At 34.5% G+C, this 22542-nt stretch overlaps 1 protein-coding gene across 1 annotated transcript in view; it reads left to right on the forward strand.

Moving 5' to 3' along the window:
* Positions 1-16378, forward strand: part of DACH1 (dachshund family transcription factor 1) — a 414474-nt gene extending 398096 nt beyond the window's left edge. Inside the window, exon 11 of the mRNA XM_022577063.3 lies at positions 13664-16378. Within this exon, the coding sequence (XP_022432771.1) occupies positions 13664-13701 (38 nt within the window). The 3' untranslated portion in view covers positions 13702-16378. The remainder of the gene's footprint in view (positions 1-13663) is intronic.
* Positions 16379-22542: the final 6164 nt, after the last annotated feature.

The raw sequence follows: 22542 nt of genomic DNA on the forward strand, positions 1-22542 counted from the left end.
GTACAGGATGATGAGTTTGCCTTCCTGCTACTGGTTTTGATATGACAACTGGGCTTTTAGATAAGAGTTGAAGAGTATCCATCTAGGTAGACATAGAGCTGGCACTTGAATGTGAGGCGATTTCAATGTGAAGTCTAGACAAGAGACACATCTTTGGGCACCATTAAAGTCTTATGGAGAAAATATAGAATCTTTTTGCATAATGTTGATATTGTCATTCTTCTGAAAAGGCCAGAGTATCAAGCCACCCTCCCTCCACCCCAAGAAAAGATTATGATAAGTAACAAATGCAACATTGGGAAGCAAAGTATGTTCAAATGGTTATGAGTTAACAGATTTCTCTCACTTTGCACCATCCTTATTTGTAATGAATAACCTAATACATATTTTTTTTAAATAGAGAAAAGATAATGTAGCTTTTTTTATGGCAGTTAGAAAGGATGGATTACTCAGCATTGAATTTTGTCCATTAAAGTAAGTGTAATAAAACTGGAACCAAAAAATTTACAGTGCTATATTATATACATAAAATTAGAGTAAAGAATGCTAAAAATACATAGTGGTATATTAGATAATTCATATTTTGACTTAGTTATTTTGCATCTTTGTTGATTCTGCAGATTTTACCTATGACAAACTGTCAGTTCAACTTTGCATTAAGAGACATGTATTTTTCATGATATTGTTTCGTATGGCAGTATGTTGGATACCAGTCCTTTCAAGTAATCAAACTGCATTGAATAGAGTCATAAAAAAATGCAGCAATCATTTACTCTCATTGTTAGCTTTTCCCTCTAATGAACTGATATTCTTTGCAATCATTTGAACAGTATAATGCACTCTTATTTTGATGAAGGGAAAGTAAAAATTACACTTATTTTTTTAGACTTGGTAAGTAAAGAAAAAGTGCTCATATAATAGTGTTCTGAATTATCACAACAAGTTTGTGATCTGCCAAAATAGTACTAGTTTTATTTTAAGCTTTAGGAGCACCATGATTTTTTAATACATAAGGCATTTGGTAATAGAGTCATCAAGAGTCTGGTTAGAGTTACAGCATTTAGAGAATCCTCATCTGAGTACTGAACTCCTAAACAGGACCTGTTAAAGAAGCCTGATAAAGTAGTGAACTCCTCATTCAGACACCATGATGCTATCTATCAAAGACTGGATGAGAAAAGGCAAGGTTTATTATCCAAGACTTACAACTTAATATTTTTATGCTGTACAAGTAAGTTACCTTAAAAAGAGGTGGAACTGAAGTCCAACTGAAATGAATCAGGGTTATTAAGATAAAATAAGCATTCCTGGTTGAACAATTTGGTATTGTCCAAGTGCAACTGAGAAATAGCCCTAAATTAAGAGTAGTGTATAGTCCCTATGGTAGGAAAATAAAGATTTTATTATAAAGTAGTTTTGACATAATCCTAGATGAGTTCCTTAAATTCATAATGTTTCTTGAAATCTAACCTTAATTCAGGATATAATGATCTACATGGTGATATAACTTAATTTATTCATGTCACAATTGCTAGCGATGGGAGAATAAGGCAATACTGACAGTAACCACAGCCACAAGCTACTTATTTTAATGGAAATAGTGGCCTATATTACAATGACCCAGGGAAGAATTTCAAAGTGGGCATGAAACATACATATATCAGCATTTATCTTCCTTCTAAATATATGCACATTTATTATACTTAAGATGTTTATTTGTATAATTTTTGTGTTTATTTTTTGAAATTGTATTAAAGAAATTTGGCAATCTCATGGGATTTAATATATGCTGAAAACTAATTGGAACTTAAACATAAATTGTAAGTAAGTCTAGAGTGTTCAGATGTTTCCTGAAATTCTTTGTGTATACAGAGACAGAAAATTTATAAAATGCCAAATTGTCTATTAGCATTGCATATTTTTGTGATAGCACATTTTGTTTTTTTTTTCATTACTTTCCATTTTAGAAAGCATTTAGTGTCTTACATTTATTATTGTTTGCGGCTGTTTTGTTGATATTTTCCTGATCGATTTGCAAAGAATTATGTTTGTTTCCTTGGAAAACATGCAGTATAATAATATTGCTTCAAATATTGCAAGATACCAGATTTAACCAAAACTGAACTTAGCCAGTCACCACTACTGAACCAAAGATTCTGAAAAAAATTACAAAGATTGTCTGATCTCTAGGTGGCTTTAATAGAGAGGTCTAGAATTTTTTTTTCCTTCTCTTTCTTTTCTTTTTTGATAGCTCATTAAATGGTAACAATTCCAGCAGTATGGAGCTATAATATTTCCTAGGATGGTTACTTCTGTCACATTGGATCAAGTGATTTGATGATACAGTCATTATTCTGAAACAAGTTTAATATAAGGATTAGACTACTGAAAGTTACTGTCTTTAATTCTGAGGAGGTCACCATATATCATGAAATAAGATCATCAATCTGTAAGGAATATCTATGTTTTATTCCCGATAGAATCAAAGTACCCTAAGGTAATACAAATAATTTCCACTTCCACAAAAATATATATATTTTTAAAAGAGCAAAACAAATCCTTTACAATTGTGAAAATAAATATTCTGTGATTTAAAATAACTTATTCCATTAGTAGCAAACCAGAGAGGTTTTTAAAATTTATTTTGATATAGTAAGACAAGAAATATTGTACTGGGAATTATGCAACTTGGTTTTGCTGTTTCTGTGAAATGCAGGCAGACTTCCAGGAGCACTCACAGGCAGCATTTGGCTTGGTGAGTTCCACAAGACGCAGAGTTGGGTTATCAATCTTTTCTGTGTTCTAAAAGAAAGCAAACTAAGATATACTAAAACACTGTAAGTCACAAGAACTGAAATATTTACCTGTGACATTGACCAGCACATGTTTCTTATAAAAGAAGGAGTATTTATTATATATTGTGGCACAACAAACTACTTTGAAACTTCATGGTTTACATCATTTATTATCTCACAGCTTCTGTATGTGAGGAATCTGGGAGTAGCCTAGCTGGGTCATATGCTTCAGGTCTCTCTCAAGCTGCAAAAAAGTTTTGGCTGGGACTGCAGTCATCTCTAGACTCAACTGAGTCAGGCTGTACTTCCAAGCTCAGTCATATGGCTGTTGGCATGCCTCACATCCTCAAGGGTTTTGTACTGAGGGTCCCAGGTCCTTGCTGGCTATTAGCCAGAAGCCATCATCAGTTCCTTGTCACCTGGACCCTTCCTAGGGCAACTCAGTACATGGTAACATACTTCATCTGATCAAGCAAGTGAAAAGATCCAGAGAAAGAGTGTCTGCCAGCAGAAAGTCACAGTTTTTTATAGTCTCATCTTGGAAGTGACTTTTCATCACTTTTGCCATATTCTCTTCATTAGAAGCAAGTCACTAGATAAAGCCCACACTTAAAGGGGAGAGGTATCTCACAAGGATGTGACTGCCAGGTAGCAGGGGGCATTGCTAGCCATCTTAGAGGATTCCTACCATAGAGAGCTATGCAAAAAATAAAATTGTCAAGTTACCTGGTGAGAATGGGATCGGACCAATGAATATTATATAATTCAAATATTTTATAAGTTCAGGAATGTACGTATAGGTAGACCAGATGTCCACATCAGTCTTTGATGGAAACCTTATCCCTGGTTCATGCTTTAATGGGTATTTGCCAAAACTTGCCTGATCAACTCTGTTTGACAAACACTCAACTGATTCTCATATTCTTTCTTTAGATATGATAATTCTGTCAACACAGTTTCTTGTCTGTTTGATAATCTGTCTCTTTAATCTGTCTCTGCACATTTCTGAACTGATCCCTTATGTATTAGTTTTAGAGTTTAGTGCACAGAGAACTATCTTATTTAAGAGTTCTTGTATAGCATGTTAGTGTTCTCACCCACATGTGGTCTAAATACTTGATTCCATTGGATGAGATGTTAAGAAAAGCTATTCCCCACAAAAGTGCCATTTCTTTAGTTAAAAACAATTCTCATATTTACTGAAAACATTTGAGAGCTTTCATTGAAGTTTGACATTTGTTAAGTTTAGCACTAGACCAGAATTTTGGTTCAGCATTGTATAAATGTTAAATCAAGCTCTAGATATTTAGAACTTTATTCATTCACAATTACTTCTCTAAACAAATATAATTTTATTAAAATTACTGTATTAGTCATGCTATAAAAAATAGAGAAACATAAAAATGCTAAACTTTTAAAAGAAAGATGAGTTTTTTCTGCCAAACTTAAAAGAAAATAACTAGGCTCTGATAAGGACTGCCCTTCTAATTGCCACCTTTGGTTTGTTCTCAAGAGATAACACATACATTTTTTCTGAAAACTCAATTTTTTCACTGCAGATTTTGCTTGTTTCTTGCAGTTCTAAAGGATACAGATGCTTGATTTGAAAGATCCTTGTTTCTCTTCTCTGCAGTATCTTATTTTTATCAAATAAGTCATCACCTTTTTATGCTCCATTTTTCTTAAGCTTAGTAGACAATTTTTCCATCATCATTAAGGTTCAGATATACCCTCAAATGATTTCCTTCCATCCCTGTGTCTTAGTCTTTGTTCTCCCAGAAATGAATAGAAGAATGGAGAAAGTAATAAGAGATTCCATTGTGCTTCTCTTTGCTGAAGTTGGGAGGTCTCACCTTCCAATCAGGACAAGGTAACCTAAGTGCAAAGTACCCCATTCTCACTTGATGGTACATTAGCCTCTCTGATGGATTCTCACTTCTTACTAATGAATACTTGATTAGAACACACACAAAAAAATACTTTAACATAGTAGACCTAGTAGCAATATAATTTTTCTTTGTTTTAGAAACAAAACAAAACTTTAACAATGTCTGTTTTTTGTTTTTGTTTCTCATAAACTTTTAAAAGATAACCTGTGCTTCAAACAGCTAAACAGAACAATATTTCTTTATACCAACAAGTGCACATTAGCATACACAGCCCTCACTAACTAACAAGTAATACAGTTAGGTAGGCTTCATAAACTTTACAATTGTAAATTTACCATTCAAACATAATGGACCAATAGACCAGAATCCAGCTTATATGCATACCCTCAGTCCACTAAGTTTCATGAATCTGAACCTGGTTTTTCTGAAGAACTCTATTAAGAAAATCACTAAGCATCGTCTTACTATCTAGTACTTGAATAGGACTTCTCAAAACCTTGCTCCTAAGCAGAAAACATATTTACCATGAGAATACTTCCCATATAATCAGTGAAAAAGTGTATGTGGATAGTGGACAGCGTAAACCTTCAACTAGTTATGAATAAATACCTGATATTGGTGATGTATTAAAATTTCATTTCACTTAGGCAAACTGTTTTATTTGTTAAATTTACATTTGAAAAAGTTGTACTTATAGAAAAGTTCAAAAATATTAAAACTCTCATATGCATTTTACGATGATTCATTTATTGTTAATGTTTTGTTCCATGTGCTTTATAATTTTCTCTATCTGCGTAGTATTTTCTGAAGTATTTGAGAGTGAGATGTATAAATCATGGTTCTTTACCTGTTATATTTACGCATACGTATTTCACAGGGTACTTATTAAAAATAAGGATGTTCTCTCATACATAAAGACAGCATATTTATCAGCCCAGTAAATATTTCATTGACACAGTACTTTTATTCAAACTGACATTGAAATTCTAATTTTGTCATTTGACCCAATCATATCCTTTATAACATTTATAGCCTTCCTGAATCCAAATTAGGATCACATTATATTAAGTTGTAATTTCTCTTTAGTCTTTTTGATCTTGTGCATTTTCTTGGCCTTTTAAAAAAAATTGTAAAATTGACTTTTTTGAAACAAGCAGTCTTAAGAGAATGTTTCTTATTTTGCATTTGATGTTTCCTCATGATTAGATCAGGTTGTGTATTCTAAGCCAGTATACTACCCAAGTGACGTTGTGTTCTTTTCAAGGTATAATATCCAAAGGCGCATAATATCCATCCCTCATTTTGTAATGTTACTTTGATAGTTCCTTCTGTATGTATTTATTGAGCACTTGCCAGGTTCCAGGCAATGTTCAAGGTGCTAGAAATACACAAAGTCATATGGTATGTTACCTACTCTTAAAGAGATTATAGCTAGACTTTAATCAATTTCTCTAAGATAGCAAAGCTGTATAAGTATTGGCATAGTGAAAACAACTTAGGAGAGGACAAAAGTTTGGATCCTATGACAAGTCTTGTAACAACACTTAGGTCCTAGTAATACAATGTATGGAATCCAAACCCTATCTGCATGAGTATAGGCTGATCGTTCACAACTAAAACAATTTGTCAGAGGGCTAATTTTTTGACATGAAGTAGACTTGCCTGTTCCCTGTTGAATAGACAAGCAGTAGATAGTTGATGTTGATGATGTTTTAAAAATCAAATTTGCTTGGTTGTAATCATGGAGATATGGTTTTAAGAACATTAAGTTCTTAAATAGATATCAGTTCATAGAACCACAGGGTCTAGATTTCTACCCCAATTGGGGAATATCCTTGAGTTACAGAATAAAAGATATTTAATACCCACTAAACCAAAATTATCTTAAGCTTTGATAGTAATTTCCTCTTTGCCCACAGAGAGCATCAACATCATAGTTGAGCCTGAAGTTCAGGCAAAGGGACTCTTTAAGATACTGACAACAAGAATGTCACTTCTCAGGAGAGCTGAGATACTTTAAACTGATCTAGCCATTTGGAAAATGTTTTTTTTTTTTTGCGGTACGCGGGCCTCTCACTGTTGTGGCCTCTACCGTTGCAGAGCACAGGCTCTGGACGCGCAGGCTCAGCGGCCATGGCTCACGGGCCCAGCCGCTCCGCAGCATATGGGATCCTCCCGGACCGGGGCACGAACCCGCGTCCCCTGCATCGGCAGGCGGACTCTCAACCACTGCGCCACCAGGGAAGCCCTGGAAAATGTATTTTGCCCAGGGCTGGAGTTGGCGAAATAACTCCAAGCTGGCTAAGATTAACCATAGCCATCTGTACATCTTCAAATGCCTTCTCTCCACATTCTTCAGCTCAGCTTTCATTACTGGTTTGTCTGTTTAGTTTCCCATTTAAAAAGAATGTGTGATTAGATCAGGCTGCCCAGTGACGATCCCTTCTAGCTTCCCAAGAACTGAAGTCTAGTTCCACCTGTTCCAATTTGTCAAATTGTCAAAGTTCAGGTCTCTCCCCTATTAGTGTGCTTACCTAGAGTCTAATACAAAGTTTCTTCTCATGTAAAGGACAGGGATTCACTTTCATTATTTTTGTCTAAAAATGTGGTTACCTTTTAACCTATATATCATAACTTTAGATAATCCTCTGTTCTCAGACATGTTTTAAACTAGACTATGTTCTCTCATGTACTTTCTTCTCTGAAGAAAACTGAAAAATATTTAAAAGCAGTTCTCAATTATAAAACTATTTTTGTTGCAATATTAGCTGCAGTCAAGAGCTTTACTTCATACTAGCCTTGTAATAAACATATTATCTACTCTGATTTCAAATGACTGGGCCATGTTGGTCTACTGAGTAATCCATTATCTACTGCTTGTACTAGTATGTTTGGCTTGTATAGACAGAATACCCTGGCGTGCCTTCTTACACATAGTCCGTACCCACTCTCTAGAATGGCACTGGGTGCTTATAGAGAAAGCATTCAAAAGGGATCTGGGATTCAGTCCTCTCTCACTTTGACCCAGCTCTGTGGGCCACAGGTTCTGCAGCTATCACCCTGAAATACCTAAAATTCAAAATCTGTTGCAACTTTTTCAGTTTTTACTTTTTCATTATATTTGAACACAACCTTGACTATAACTTCTGGAAATCACTGATACTGTTATTATCTGCATTTCATGAGAAGAAATGATATTTACCCAGTATTCTCTTGTAAAAGAGCTTATGCTGAACATCAATCTGTCTTAAAATATTTCTCATGTTAAATGTAGACTTTCTGTCTCTGCTTCTTTGCCTCAGCAGTAGCAGAATGTTCTTACTCTAAATATAAAATTATAAAAAAAGCAAGTAACAATATTTTCTTTAATTAGCTTCTTCCTTTAGGGGTTTTAGAAGAAGGGTTATGACTTGACAAAGATCCTTCCCATCTGTTCCTGTTTGTTTGCTTTTATTTTGACTTCCTTTCGTTGTCTTATCAAATATCACATGAATCATTAACATTTGTTTTCATCACTTGTTTTGGTTTCCCTTACTTTTTATGATTAAGACATTCTGTTGAGAGAAGCTCAGGGTTATATTTCATATTGACCTAATATTATTTATGTAAATATTAAACTTTCTAGATGTATGATCTTATATGTTATGTTCGTATTTTCCTCAGCCCTGGAGGGGTGAGATAAGGGCACATGCAACTGTTTTGTGAAAGCAGCAAACTTCATTAGATTACAGGTGTCTGGATATACGTTTTGAACAAATAGATGCCATTTTTAATAAAACTACTTTCTAACAGGAAATGTAATTTATTAAGCCCTTTGTGCTAAAGACAAGTAAAAGATCCTTGTGGATGTTTTTGCAAGGGAGTTCTATTCAAAACTGGAATATATACCTATTTGCCTACTGAGTAATACTTTTCAGTAACATACTCCCTTGTTAATGATTCCACTTAGTTTTCATACAATGAAAGCATTGGATTTCTGGTGTCAAGTAATTTGAAATGATTCCTATTTGTATGCCATCTTCTAATATAAAATCTCATCGTATATTGTGATTGTTATTGAACAAATATCATTAGTTTTTTAAAGTAAATGATAAAGCTATTCAATACTTTAGTTTTATATATGGAATAAAAGCTAAATTATATATCTGTCTATATGCATTAGATGTTACAAATAACTACATATAACAGTAGCTGCAAAAACATTAAATCAGTGTATAACTGAATCACTTTGCTGTACACCTGAAACTGACACAACATTGTAAATCAACTATATTCTAGTATAAAATAAAAATTAAATTTAAAACAGAACAAACTTAATTCACGAACACAAAACAGAACTGGAAATTTTGTGACATTCTCCATTTCTCCCTCCTCATCCACAGCTAACAAATAACAGATAGAATCTTTATATTTAATGGTCTGAGTTGAAGATTTCAACTTTAATGTTAAAACCTGAGATTCATTTTTATCGGCAGTTTAAAATTTTTTCTTTAACTCATCTGTAGATCCAAATCTGCATAATAACAGTAAGCAGCATACAAAAATTCACACCTGCAATAAACTATTCAGTGACCTAGATACTTTCTTATACACCAAATTAGAGCTGTAAACATCAAATCACAATGAACTCTGGAACTATTAGGAATTTGTAATCTAAATAGCTTCACTCAGTGCCTACTCCCACATGCTTTTAATTAGAAGAGAGTTTTTAATTAAGTACTCCCATGCACAAAGTGTCACTTGATGATTTTTTTCATATCAACCTCCCTTACGAAAGCAAATAATCTTTGTGTCAACGGAAGATATTTTCTCTGAAACCAAACTATAAGAATTTTAGTTCTGATTTCAAGTTGTTCAGTTGAGGCTCTGCATACTAAAAGAAAACCCCTGTTTTCTGAGAAAATGGTGAGGATCAGATTCACAAAGCAAGGAGACTGATGGTACCAAGGTATCCAAGAGTCAGTCCCTTACCTCTGCAAATCAGAGACAGGGTATTTCCTCCAGTGATCTTGCAATTGCTTATTAGAGGAAGTGACAAAATAGAATAGATTTGGGTTCACATAAATATCTAATCACTGCACTTCCATTCACTAGCTCTTTGAAAATGTGCAAGATAACATTTTTGAGCCTTAATATCCTATTTGTAAAAGGCACTAAGAATACCTATTTTTTTGAGTTGTTGAGAAGTTTAGATTTAAAATCTATAAAGTGCCCTGAACACAATAGGTGCTCAGAAAATATTAGCTATACTGTTGGTAATCATTATTGCCTTTATTGCCAGTTTACTTGATCTTAAAAAAGTTCTCATCCGTTTGAGATATCAAGGAATGATTGTTTCATAAACACTGCTCAGCATCAGGAAAACATATTTTTCTGTGGCCAACAAATGCAGAAATAAAGACAATATAGGAAATGGTGAGTAGGTGTGAGATTATCTAGTTAGAAGGGAAGTATAATGCACAAAGGGCAGCCATTAAAACAAAACATGAATAAGCCTCTGAGTTTCCAGATGCAAACAACACACCTCTGAATAATGAAGTCTTAGCCATGAAAATACTCAGGGATTCCAATAATCTCCATCCTGCGCTTGTTTTTACAGGGCCTTCTCTAGGGCTCCATCACGTTGCCTGCTGTTTGAAGAGCTGGGGAAGGAAAGATTATTGGCACCATTATTACATAACATAAAAAAACATGGCACAGTTTGAATTATGGGCGCATGTATTCTCCCTAGCACCCTTGCCATTCAGCTTGCTCTCCGGTGGTTTGTTATAAGAAGCCTGAGATAAACCTACAGTCCCATAACTCAGAAGCCTGCTGGTAGCTCTCTGGGTACATCCATATGTGGTTATTTGCTGTGGGTTGGCGGGCCAATATAACTTCTCTGGACCAACATAAAATTACTTTAAACCTTTTTTTTCTTACAGACTTTGAATTATCCATAAGTATGTTTTAATAAAGATGGCAAAATTATATGGTAGAATTGCCTTGAAAGTTAGGCTCCATAGACAAAGGGAGAGGGAGTTACTCTCTAGGGTCTGTCTATGCCTGGTATGTCTCTGTTTCCAGGTAATTCTAAGGCAGATAATCTCTGATGTGTAAGTATTATTTAATCATGGAAATGCCTTAACTATAGCAGTTTGGATCTATTTTATAGCTGGCATCTTTAATGCTTGATGCTTTTGTCCATCTGTTAGGAACATTAGTCAAAAATTTAAAGAGACATTTATTAAAAGTAGATTATTATAGTAGATCAAGTACTGAGCACATAAATACAATGTGTATAATTTTTATAAACATGCTTTGTATATGATCTAAAGGATCTTATAAAATAATTATTCATGCTATAACTTTAATTACTATATTTTTATTTTAAAATTTAGTTTCAGACAGATTTAAAAATTTCTAACATGCTAAAGGGAATTATTTTTAATACATAAGCATAAGTAATTGATTTCTCTGAAAGTTTAACATTTGAGACTGCATTAAAACTTTTAAGGCAAGCATCATGCTGAAGCACTCTCCTTCTGATACTGATGGGAAAAGAAATATGGCTGCTGCTTTCGTGGGTCTCGCCATGTAAGAAGCTTCCCATGCGTAACTTCAAAGTGAGACAAAGTGCTATGGAGTTAATTCTTAGGGTGCTTGTGTTGGAGAGTAAATAGGAGACTCTATATAGAGAAGTTTAATAGATGGAAGCAGCAATGTAAGTGGGGAAGGAGGAGGTACTTATCTTGAGGCATTTAGAAGGAATAACAGGCCTGAATACTCCAAAGCAGTGCAGAGCTTGGTGTGCCATATGTAGAATGGCACACCACTCTATGAAAAGGAGAGCCAGGGTCACTGACTGAGGGAGAGGGGTAACATATAAGGCTAGAGAAGAAAGTCAGTAGCAAATTATATAGCACTTGGGTGAAGAATTTGGCTAGTGGACCTTTTAAAACAATGATTCATACTTACTGAATAATTTCTATATATCCATTCTTTGCTACTGCATTCCTTCTACTTAATACACTATAGACATCACAGAAGATTAGAAAACAATTTTTCAAAACTTTAATTTTTTTCTTTAACAACCATTTTTTTTTTTTTTGGCCGTGCCCTGTGGCTTGTGGAATCTTAGTTCTGCGACCAGGGATCGAACCTGGGCCCCCAGCAGTGGAAGCGAGGAGTTCTAACCACTGGACCAACAGCAAATCCCATAATTTTTTTTCATTAATGTACAAAGATTCTTTAAAACTCCATAGAATGAAATGTTAATCTTGAGAAAATAATTTCTTTTCCACAAGTATTTTGAAGGACTTCACTGAATAAAATTTGAATTTAGGGGAAATTGAGAATGTTTCTCTCCCCCCATCTAATCCTAGGAAATGTTGTCTATTAAAAAAAAAAATAAGAATGAGAATGATATCCTCAACTTAAGTGAATACATGATAGAAATATTGAGATAATTGGAAGGAGAGAGAAGTAGGGATAAATTAAATAAGGACTAAAAATTAGAAAATTTTGGTTAAAAGCATCAGTGTTCTACCTCTTTGGTTATTTCTATAACTAAATTTTAAAACAACTTAGTTGCTTTTCTTAATAAAAACATTAAGATCAAAATTATCTTTTAAAAGGTCCAGTTTTTAGCCACATGATACTAAGAATATGAAAGAAAAGTTTCAGTTTATTTTTATAATATTAGTTTATTAGGTTTATTTATCTACTTTGTATAAATCACATGAAAGCTATATCTGATTTATTCATTCATTCATTCATTCAAACACATTTTATTGACCATATACTGGGTGCTTAGACTGTATTAATAAGCCAAACAGTATTCCATAACATCCTGGAAGTAATAGTCCAACTGTACAAACGAGGCTAAGCTAAAACATGTTGTAGGAATATAAAACTTAGGCACATCAATATTTCTGTGAAGTAGAAAAATAGTTTAACATTGGTTTTAAGCTCCTTACTAATTACTGTATCTACCACAGATTATGTATAAGCACTCAATTAGCTTATCGTTGAAGGTGAAATTTGCAAATATTTAGACTCTCTATTTCCTAAATTTACTGTAGGCTATTTCTATTTCCTTATGCTTTAATTCTTGAAGCTATCAGACATTTTGCAAACATTTACATTACAATATACATTTAAAAAAATTTTGGAAAACTTTACTTTTCTGATTACCTTCTACTGTAGATATTAAAACGTGAAATTTAAACAGATTTTGTACAAATATTTCCAAGGTTTAGACCAAACCTCAAAGTGGACAGTTGGGAGAGTGTTACATTTGGGAAACAGGCTTATGTTTTGTTTTGTTTGTCCTCTGGATTTTTAATTCCTTATTTTTGCTTCATTCAAATGGGTTTATTGAAGATTTGATTTACTTTTCTTTTTCACATAGCTGTGTGTTTCTCAATAGGTAAAAGCTGAGTAATATATTAATATTTAATTGTTCATTTAATCTCACTTCAAGGTGGAAAGGCTATAGTTCATTGATATTGATGAAATAACCCAAGTGGCTTTCACATAAATAGCAACAAATGTGCACAACTGTTACATTACACGGTATATTTAACAACACCTCTAAGAAGTAAGATGGGAGCTCAGTCTTTCCTGATGGAGATATATCTGAATGCATTCAAAGAAAATTTGGTTCTGCAAGCTTGGAGGAAGTAATTGTCATTCAACAGAAATCAACTAGCTTTGCATATCAGTAAAACACATACACACACTCTTATCTATTTTCTGAGTGCTCTGTACTGATATCAAATATATATTTATGAGAACTAGAAACGTTGTATTCTTTTCAGTCACTTAAATTCAATGTAACTATGAAATTAACTTTGAGAATATGTGAAAAATGTTACTTCCTACATAAGTGAAGATAGAATAAAACCCACAAGTTTTATATCAGGCTATGTAGTTTTTATATTCACATTTGTCCCCCAGATGTCATATAAGTAATTATTTTTTGTTGTTTATTTTTAGATGGAAGACTGTATTTGAAAACTACTGTCATGTACTGAATCTTTCCTGTTGAAGAAGTCCATGTTATAGTAAAGAACTTTGCAGTCAGACATTCGTCATTGGAAAGTTTGGGGAAAAAAATAAAGTCCTTTTAAGGGAACTTCCTCAATTTTGTGTATTAATGTTCTTTAAAAGTTTAAGTATTCTACAAAAAAAAAAAAGTTTCCTTCATTGATTTTCACCTGTGGTTCATACCAGAGACCTGAGAATGTTTGTAAATGTACAAGTATCAAACTTCTTACAGTTAATAATTGCAACTTTGCTGCTGGACACTTGTATATGGAGTCAAAGGCAGGTCTCAATAAGACCTAGCTTTGTTTTTTTAATGGAATGAACCATTTTCCTCTTCTGAAAATTCTGTATCTGAGCACATCAAGAGACGCTTGTAGCACTGGTCACCCAGACTTACAGAATTATGTCCTCCAGAAACCAGCAAGAACACTTGGAAATGAACTTGTAGGGGACATAGAGGATTCCTAAAAAGTCAATAAATCAAAGAGTAATATTCTGTTACATTCTATTTTAAACTCTCTAATTGTGTGTTTTCTCCTGAAGATTTTTGTTCACGTACTTTCCAAAAGACCAACAAATGGATATTGACAACAACCCCGTGAAATAACATTTTGCATACCTGAAAAGAAGCATTGGAGATAAGCCAAAAAGTTTCACCGAAGGTCTTTTTTCCTTAAAAACATATAAACGTAACATGTTTTCATTCCAAACTGGTAGTGGTATATAGAATTTAAAATGATCGTTACGCTTCTTCTTCAAACTGTTGGTCACGTGTACAGTATATAAACATAAAACATACAAGGAAGGTATTATGTATGCAGTAGTATACTAGAGTTTAGGAAAATGAAAATTTTAGAAAATACGTTTTGTCACCCTGTTGGTCAGAAAGACACCTTTCTGGTTTTAACGCATGCAGGCATGTAAATATTTGTCTGGAGTCACAGTATTAATGAATGAGATCTTAAGCATCTGGTGACATCAGAACTCTGTGTCAGCCACTTTTATTTGTATATTGAACCCTAGTTAGTGCCCCAAACTGCACTATTGAGAATGGATTGTGGCTGAACAGTAAATCAAAACACCAGAAATATTTTTATATGTTAATGTCATATTATGTTAATGTTGCTGAAAGACAAAACCTAACAAACCCTTGATCCTTGATGTATCAGTCCAATACCATGTAGCGCTGAGTGATAAAGTTAAAATGTGTTGTGCTTCCCACCCTGGTCAGAGGGAAGGGTGCCTACGTGTTATTTTCACTGTCTTTTTGAAAGTTACAGTATGTGTTTTCACTTTTGTGCAGATAACTGGAAGTCAAGCTGCGAACAGTGTTTATTACATGCTGAAGTTACCTTCTCTTTCTTTTTACATATTTGGAGTTACACCTTTAAAGACTGATACGTGAATCAGTATAGCTGGACATTTTATGATTTTGCTGTCATCTTACAATTTTATGATCATAACATTATTTATTATCATAAATAGCAAAATCTTAAATGACCAAGAAAACTAGCTTAAAAATGTTTAAAGATAGTTCTCATTTGGTATTAATGATTTGAAAAGAAATTAACATTATAGACACACTGGCACTAAGCTTCTATAGTTTTTTAGGTCTTCCTTGCAATACTGGAACATATTTCTTTTGTGTAGCTCGCTATTAACCAGCTAAGACCATTTTTAATGCAATAAAAAGGTTATATATACAGTTCCTATTTTTAGCTTGCTTAAAAGGGAGCAATATTTTTATTTAAAACACTGTTAGTGAATGCTTTGTAGAAACTTGGTTTTCTAAGCATAGTTCTTCCATAACCTTCTTTTGTTATTTGAGCACAAGAGATTCTATTCCTTGTTGTATGTATCTCTTGTTTTTCCCTGTATGCAGTCTTTAAAGGATTACAACACTTAAAACAGAGGAACTTGTGGCAAGCTTTTGAATCATACATTTTTTGAAAGTTTTTTTAAAAGCCTACAACTTCCATAAGTAGTAAAATCAGCCATTGCTCCGCTTCTTGCATAGAGTCACCTGTTAAGTAGGTTAAATAGTTTTAAAATACATACTTTCCAGACCTTTGAGAATGTTTTAGTGTTTGGTTTGCTATAAAAGGAAATTTTAGCAAGGATTAAAGAAAAAAGCTATCAGCTATATGCTACGAGAGAATCTTACTAACATGTTGTAAATATTGCAAGTCATGAAATGTTATTTTAAGTCTGTAACTTAAGATTTTTTTCCCCTTTATTAGTTATACAGGTTGGTTTAAAATTTGTTTTTTGGTTTAAACAAGTAAAATTGTGCCCATTTTATGGTTTCCATGCTTTTGTAATCCTAAAATTATTAATGTCTGGTTGTTCTATATTATAACCACATTTGCGCTCTATGCAAGCCCTTGGAACAGAACATACTCATCTTCATGTAGGACCTATGAAAATTGTCTATTTTTATCTATATATTTAAAGTTTTCTAAAAATGATAAAAGGTTATTACGAATTTTGTTGTACAAAATCTGTACAAAAATCTGTTTTTACATCATAATGCAAGAATTGGAAATTTTTCTATGGTAGCCTAGTTCTTGAGCCTGGTTTCAATGTGAGAACCACGTTTACTGTTATTGTATTTAATTTTCTTTTTCTTTTCAACAATCTCCTAATAAAACTGTCTGAAATCTCCCTGTGACTTTATTTACAGTTCTTCTTTATTAAATTTTGTGAAATGCATAGCATTGAAGGAATATTCACTTTCTAATGGGAGGCATCTCAAAACAACATAAGTCAGCTCTTTACAATGTGAAGGGAACAATGCTCAATGATTTTATTTAACATGCAACTGCTTCTATCTCTAATATGAATTACTGTGGTGAAAAACATCATAAAAGCACACTCTGTAGTTATTGTTTAACAAGCAGATTTTCCATATTTTGTTTCTTGCCAGCTAAGCAAACTGCCCACATATACATGATTTATTTATGTACATTTCTCAGTTTATGAAGCTGTTATTTGTACCTTTTTCCTTTATATTCTTATATTCCCATGATTCTTATTTCACAAAGCTTTGTGCTGAATAATGTAAAGTAGACATGTTGATGGAACAAAATATATTATTCCCATATCTGTAAGAGTGTAGATTTGTAACTCTAACTCAGTGTTTTGCTTTCAGTCTCTATCATTGGAAAAAAATGCCTTTAGAAACTTTGCAATTCCTATAGCCTTTAATAATATATAAACGTTTTAATCAATCCACAATGCAGCACTCAAAGAAATATTGGGTTACTATCTCTGTGAATACTCTAAACATTCCCAAAAGAATGGAAAATGAATTTTTTTCTGTCTAAAGAGATTATTTCAATGAATTAACAAATTATGATTTATCCCTAATAAAACCTCAAATGTTTATATGACCATTACAAACACATTTTTGTCTTCTGTCCTCATATGCTTTTGTCAGTTAAGACTTGTACTAGAATATCATACAGCCTCTGGATGTTAGTGGCATTTGGTGATGATTTACGGTTTCTCCCCATGTTTTTATTGGCATTAGCAAATTTACAATATGAACAAAAGTTATTTATTACTAGAGAAGAGCAAATTATAAATAAAGGTTACATGGATTGCATTTTTACATATGAGAAGTAGGGATGTTAATAGAATTAAAATATTATTGTAAGTGACATTGTAAATATATCACTTTTCCTCATGTGTAGGCTTGGTGCTAACATTTATCTTTCATATGTACAACTGGTATATAAAAGCTGAACCAAACCTCATTTATTCCTTTAAACAGATTCATTAATAAAGCCTCTGTTCTGCACAAAGCACTGTGCTAAATGTTGTAATGAATGAAAACATAGCTGTTTTCCCAGAGGAGCTTATAATTTTGTTGGAATAGGAAGTCTTACTTTCAGCAAGAGAAGATTCACTCAGCATCTTCTAGACTGTCATGGATATAGAGCTAGTATTAAGAGGGCATTGGCTTAGACGCCTTCCTACTAAGTGGTAACAATCTGGTGACCCATTTTGTACCTTCATCTTCTAGCGACTAATATAAGACAGTTTGGGGGTCAGATAATTCTGTAGAGATTGAGAAAGTGGATGAATACATTTTCTTTTCATGTTGTTTTTCATGTATTTCAGTCACATCACTCTTCTTACCAAGGCTCACAAACTTTGTTTTAAATAAGTAGCCTGTTCGCAAAAATCATCAACAAACAATAAATTCCTAATATTCAGATTATTGAGTATAGAGGTACAATATTCAATTCTTATCATCCAGCATCTATGTGGCTAGGGCAAGTAATGGCCTAAAATGATTCAACCACAGAGCATAAATCCCTAAATGCCAAATGAGTGTGTTAGGTAATGAGTGACATTTGTAGTGGCAGCATCATTTACATTTATAGGTTAATGAGCTAGAGATTTTGGCTTGAAATATTGCATCTGTTAGGACTCCTTTGGTTGGCTGTAACAAAACGAATTCCTGCAAGTCTAAAGAGCAAAAGGAATTGGTTAGGACGACAGAGGGATGCACATGGGACCTCAAGCCAGGATTGCAACCAACCCCCAGGGACCAGGGCTCCTCTTCAACTTCCATCTTTCTGCTCCTCTCAGTGACTCTGCTTCTTTCTCCTCTCATTGCTGACATACATTCCTCTTGGTTCCTCTATTATTCAGGAGCATAAGACCCCACCCACTGAAGTGAACCAATCATTTTTTCTCTCTTGTCTTAAGTCAGAATCCCTGAGTTCTAATTGTCTGGAGCCAGAGCACATGGCAGTAAGGTAGCTTGGCACTACAAATAGATGAATCTGAGGAATTTTAGAAACTACTGTGTCCAATTAAATTTGAATCTCTGGGGATTGGGGCTGTGGCATCAGGATATTTAAGTTCCTAGGGTGATGAGTTCCTAGGGTGATTCTAATGAGCAGCTAAAGTTGAGGACCACTGTCTGGGAGGATGGCAAGTATTACATAGAAAATGACTAGTGGGCCTTCTGTTGTGGGGTAAGGGGGGTAGTTGGAGTGAGTGGGGGCCATTGTGAGCTGTGCAGACACTATAGAAGACAACTAATAGTTCTTTAAAATCATAAAAATTACATAAAATCTATACAATAATTCATATATTTTTAAAAAGTAATTCTAGCATTGTGAATCTAATTCTGAATTGAATATGAATCTACAAACCTCCCAATCAGGTTTAATAGAAGTCACATTATTTTTTCTACATAAAATTATTGATTAATATGACCTTAGAACTAACTACACAGGGAGGTAAAAATTCTATTTCAATCATTACTGAAGCTTATTCCCTCTGAATGACCTCAGTCCAAACATTTTTCACAGTCCATACCATTTGGGGAGAACCCCTCGAGTTTTCATGCCTAGAATCTAGTTTTCGAGAAGCTGTCCTAAGCCCTTCCCTTTGGAGAGACTCCAGGTTTGTGGGAGAAAAAATTGACACAGTGTGGTGTAATTCTCAATGTGGAGGAGAGGAATATTTAAGACAATTAATTTGTAATTGGGAAATTACATGTGAAAGGAGGTAATGTTTCTATGCTTTATTTGAACTGGTAAAATGTCAATCAACACAAGTAGACTTGTGATAAGTTTTGCATACAGAACGTAATACCTGGAGCGACCACTGAAAGTGCTGTTATCAATATATATGCTCTACAAGAATACAGGTAAATCAAAATGGAATTCAACACTGTAGCAAGATTAGTGCCCAGATAAAAAGTAAATATTTTAGGGTAATTCATCAAGAACTTTAAGATAACTTTGCTAGTAGTTTCCACCTCTCTTAGGCACTTTGGCTGCTCTTTCAACAATGCTAATTGTGTGCCAAACTTTGTCTACTACTACAGATTAAGATAAGTTGGTTGATACACCTCTAGCACAATGCATCTCTATTTTCTACTTATTGGGTGTACTCACATCCAATAATATATTTCAAACTGATTTTTTTTTAAATGTAGAAACTGAAATGGTAACTATTGAGTTGTTAACATTTGTTTTTAATTTTTTAATTTAATTTTTATTTTATATTGGAATATAGTTGGTTTACAATGTTGTGTTAGTTTCAGGTATACAGCAAAGTGATTCAGTTATACATATACATATATCCATTCTTTTTCAGATCCTTTTTCCATTTAGGTTATTGCAGAACATTGAGTAGAGTTCCCTGTGCTATACAGTAGGTCCTTGTTGATTATCTATTTTATATATACAGTAGTATGTATATGTTAATCCCAAGCTCCTAATTTATCCCTCCCCTACTAACAATTGTGTTTTAGAAATCCCATTGTTAACTTCTACCTATACCTCGAGTGTGGGGAGCTGATGTTGATACCAGTCAGTCCTTTTTTACTGACTCATTTTTTTAGATTTACAAAGGAAAAGAGTCTCCCATTGAGATGGATCTTTTTTTTAAGTCCATCTGGTTGTTACGTGTCTCAGTTCATTTATGATGAATGTCTTTTGGCTCCTTCCATTAATAAATTTTGATGCTTCTTAGTATATGCTTTACATGATTTGCTTTCACTTTTCCCGCAGATAGCTACTATGAGATAATAGGTACACAACAGGGTCTATGAAAATGGGAAAGTTCTTGGAAAATGAAGTTCCCAGCAATGTCAACAGAACTGGTCAAGAATGGAGAATCAGATCAAGGAACCAACAGGCAAATCATCTAACAGAACAATGTATTTTTAGGGGACAACAGTCAAGATGGGGGTGGTAGAAAATTCTTAATTGACTAACATAAATGATGCTTTAGCATCGATATTTGACAATTATTTAAAACTATCTCTAGGTTTTGGGGACACCGCCTCATCCCTGGGGAAGTTTTCACCTGCAGTTGCCTCAGTGTAGCCAAATGTACGTCTATTTTGGTAGGTTACTTAGGAGTCCTCTTTTATCTGCTGAGTATTCAGTGTTAGGCCCAGGGGTCTTCTGCTCATTCTTGCATCTGTACCACATGTATCCACAGTAAGCACTTAGGTATTCTTTACCCCAACAAACACCTCTAATGTTGGAGCATTGTTCCAAATGCAGCCAACCCTCCTTGTACCTTTGTCAGAAGAGTGAGCCAGACACACATTTCTACCAGGTGAAATTCCAGCCTGAGATAGACACTGGTCCTCTGTGTCCAATAACCTCAGATCCTCCGAGTGGTCCTCTTGAGGTGTCTTTAGATTTTAGATGAGAGGCAGACACCTGTCATCTCCTATGGGTGATTGGAGGGGATTGGACCTGGAAAAAGCCACAGCCCTCAACAACAACAATCTGTTTACCTCAATTCTTTACCCCATATCTTTCATCTCTTTTACAGTCTGTAGGTGTATGGACAGCTGAGGCCACAAAAGTAGTTTTCAGATAGCTATTTGCAAGCTCTGCATGATGACCTTGCATCTTACCTTGGAAGGTGGTATCCATTTTATTCATTTATTGATTAATTTATCAAAAATTACCTTTAATATTTTGGAGATAATTATAGACTAAATACAGCTATAAGAAATAATAAAGAGGCATCCCATATATACTTCACACATTTTCTTCAAGGATAACATTTTGCATAAATATAGTATAGTGTCAAAACCGGGAAATAAACATTGATATCACCTACCAACTTTATTCAGATTCCATCAGATTTACATGCACTCATTTGTGTGTGTGTTAAATATGTTTAGTTCTGTACAATCTTATCACAAGTGTAGATTCCTATGAGTGCCACCACAGTCCAGATACAGAATATTTCCATCACAGGGATCCCTCATGCTACCTTTTTATAGCTACAATCATTAATGTCTCTCCCTACCTTTCTGTATAAGTTAGGGTTCTCCAGAGAAACATAAACAATAGTGTAAATACACACACATATAGAAAGGTACATACTACCAGCCTCTGCAGAGTATGTAGATCCTTCAAATGCCCCCACCCCTATTCCTCCAGTGGACCCTGTAGCCTGTAGAGAGGGAGTAGGTGAAATTCCCTCTGATGCCTGGTATATAGTTGGGTCTAAGCCACCCACATGGATTGCAGCTGCTATTCAGCCCAACACATACCATGTGGTTGGAAAAAAGAAGGAATTGCAGCAGCCAGTGGGCTGAACTCAGAGAGGTTTGATTGGTGATCAGTCCAGCCCAGGACACTGACCCTTTGCATTAACAGTTAGGCTGTTCTAAAGGGATTAACTTTTTGACTTGGACAATGAGAAACTCAGGGGTGGATGATCATGAATAAGCCCTGTGGGGTCAAAATATGTGGAAAGATGGTTGGGTTATCTTGCAAGAGACTGAGGCAGTCCTCACTGTTTCAACCCACTGGTTCATCCCAGCCCTAAGCTGTGTATGGACCCTACCAACTTATACTTCAGCAAATACAACAGGTTAGGTACATAGAAAATCAGCCAGCACAGTGCCTGGCTACAGTGGTGTATTGTCAAGGATGCTGGATTGCCCTTGAAATACACTGACCTTGTTAATGCAGTAACAGAATGTCCTGTATATTCTATTTAATGCCCAAGGCAACTGCCAAATGAGTCTGGCACCACCCACCAGAGTTCCCAACCCGTGAGAAATTGGAAAATTGATTATATTGGCCCCCTCCCTCTGAGTGAGGGTTCTAAATATGCCCTGGCTTGTATGGATGCTATATCTGGCCTAACCCAAGCTTTGCTCTGTTGTTGGACACACCAGGCTGCCACCATCATGGGATTAGAGACACTGAGTACAATGTACCAATACCCTGGTGGAATCGACAGTGATCGTGGGTCACATATTAAAGGTCATGCTGCGCAAGACTGGGCAAAAGAACATGACATTGAATGGAGGCTCCATCTCT

This window comes from Delphinapterus leucas, chromosome 18 (genome assembly GCF_059928025.1).
Source record: "Delphinapterus leucas isolate spDelLeu-1000000601 "Yukka" chromosome 18, BTC_Dleu_Yukka2, whole genome shotgun sequence".
NCBI classification, from domain to species: domain Eukaryota; kingdom Metazoa; phylum Chordata; class Mammalia; order Artiodactyla; family Monodontidae; genus Delphinapterus; species Delphinapterus leucas.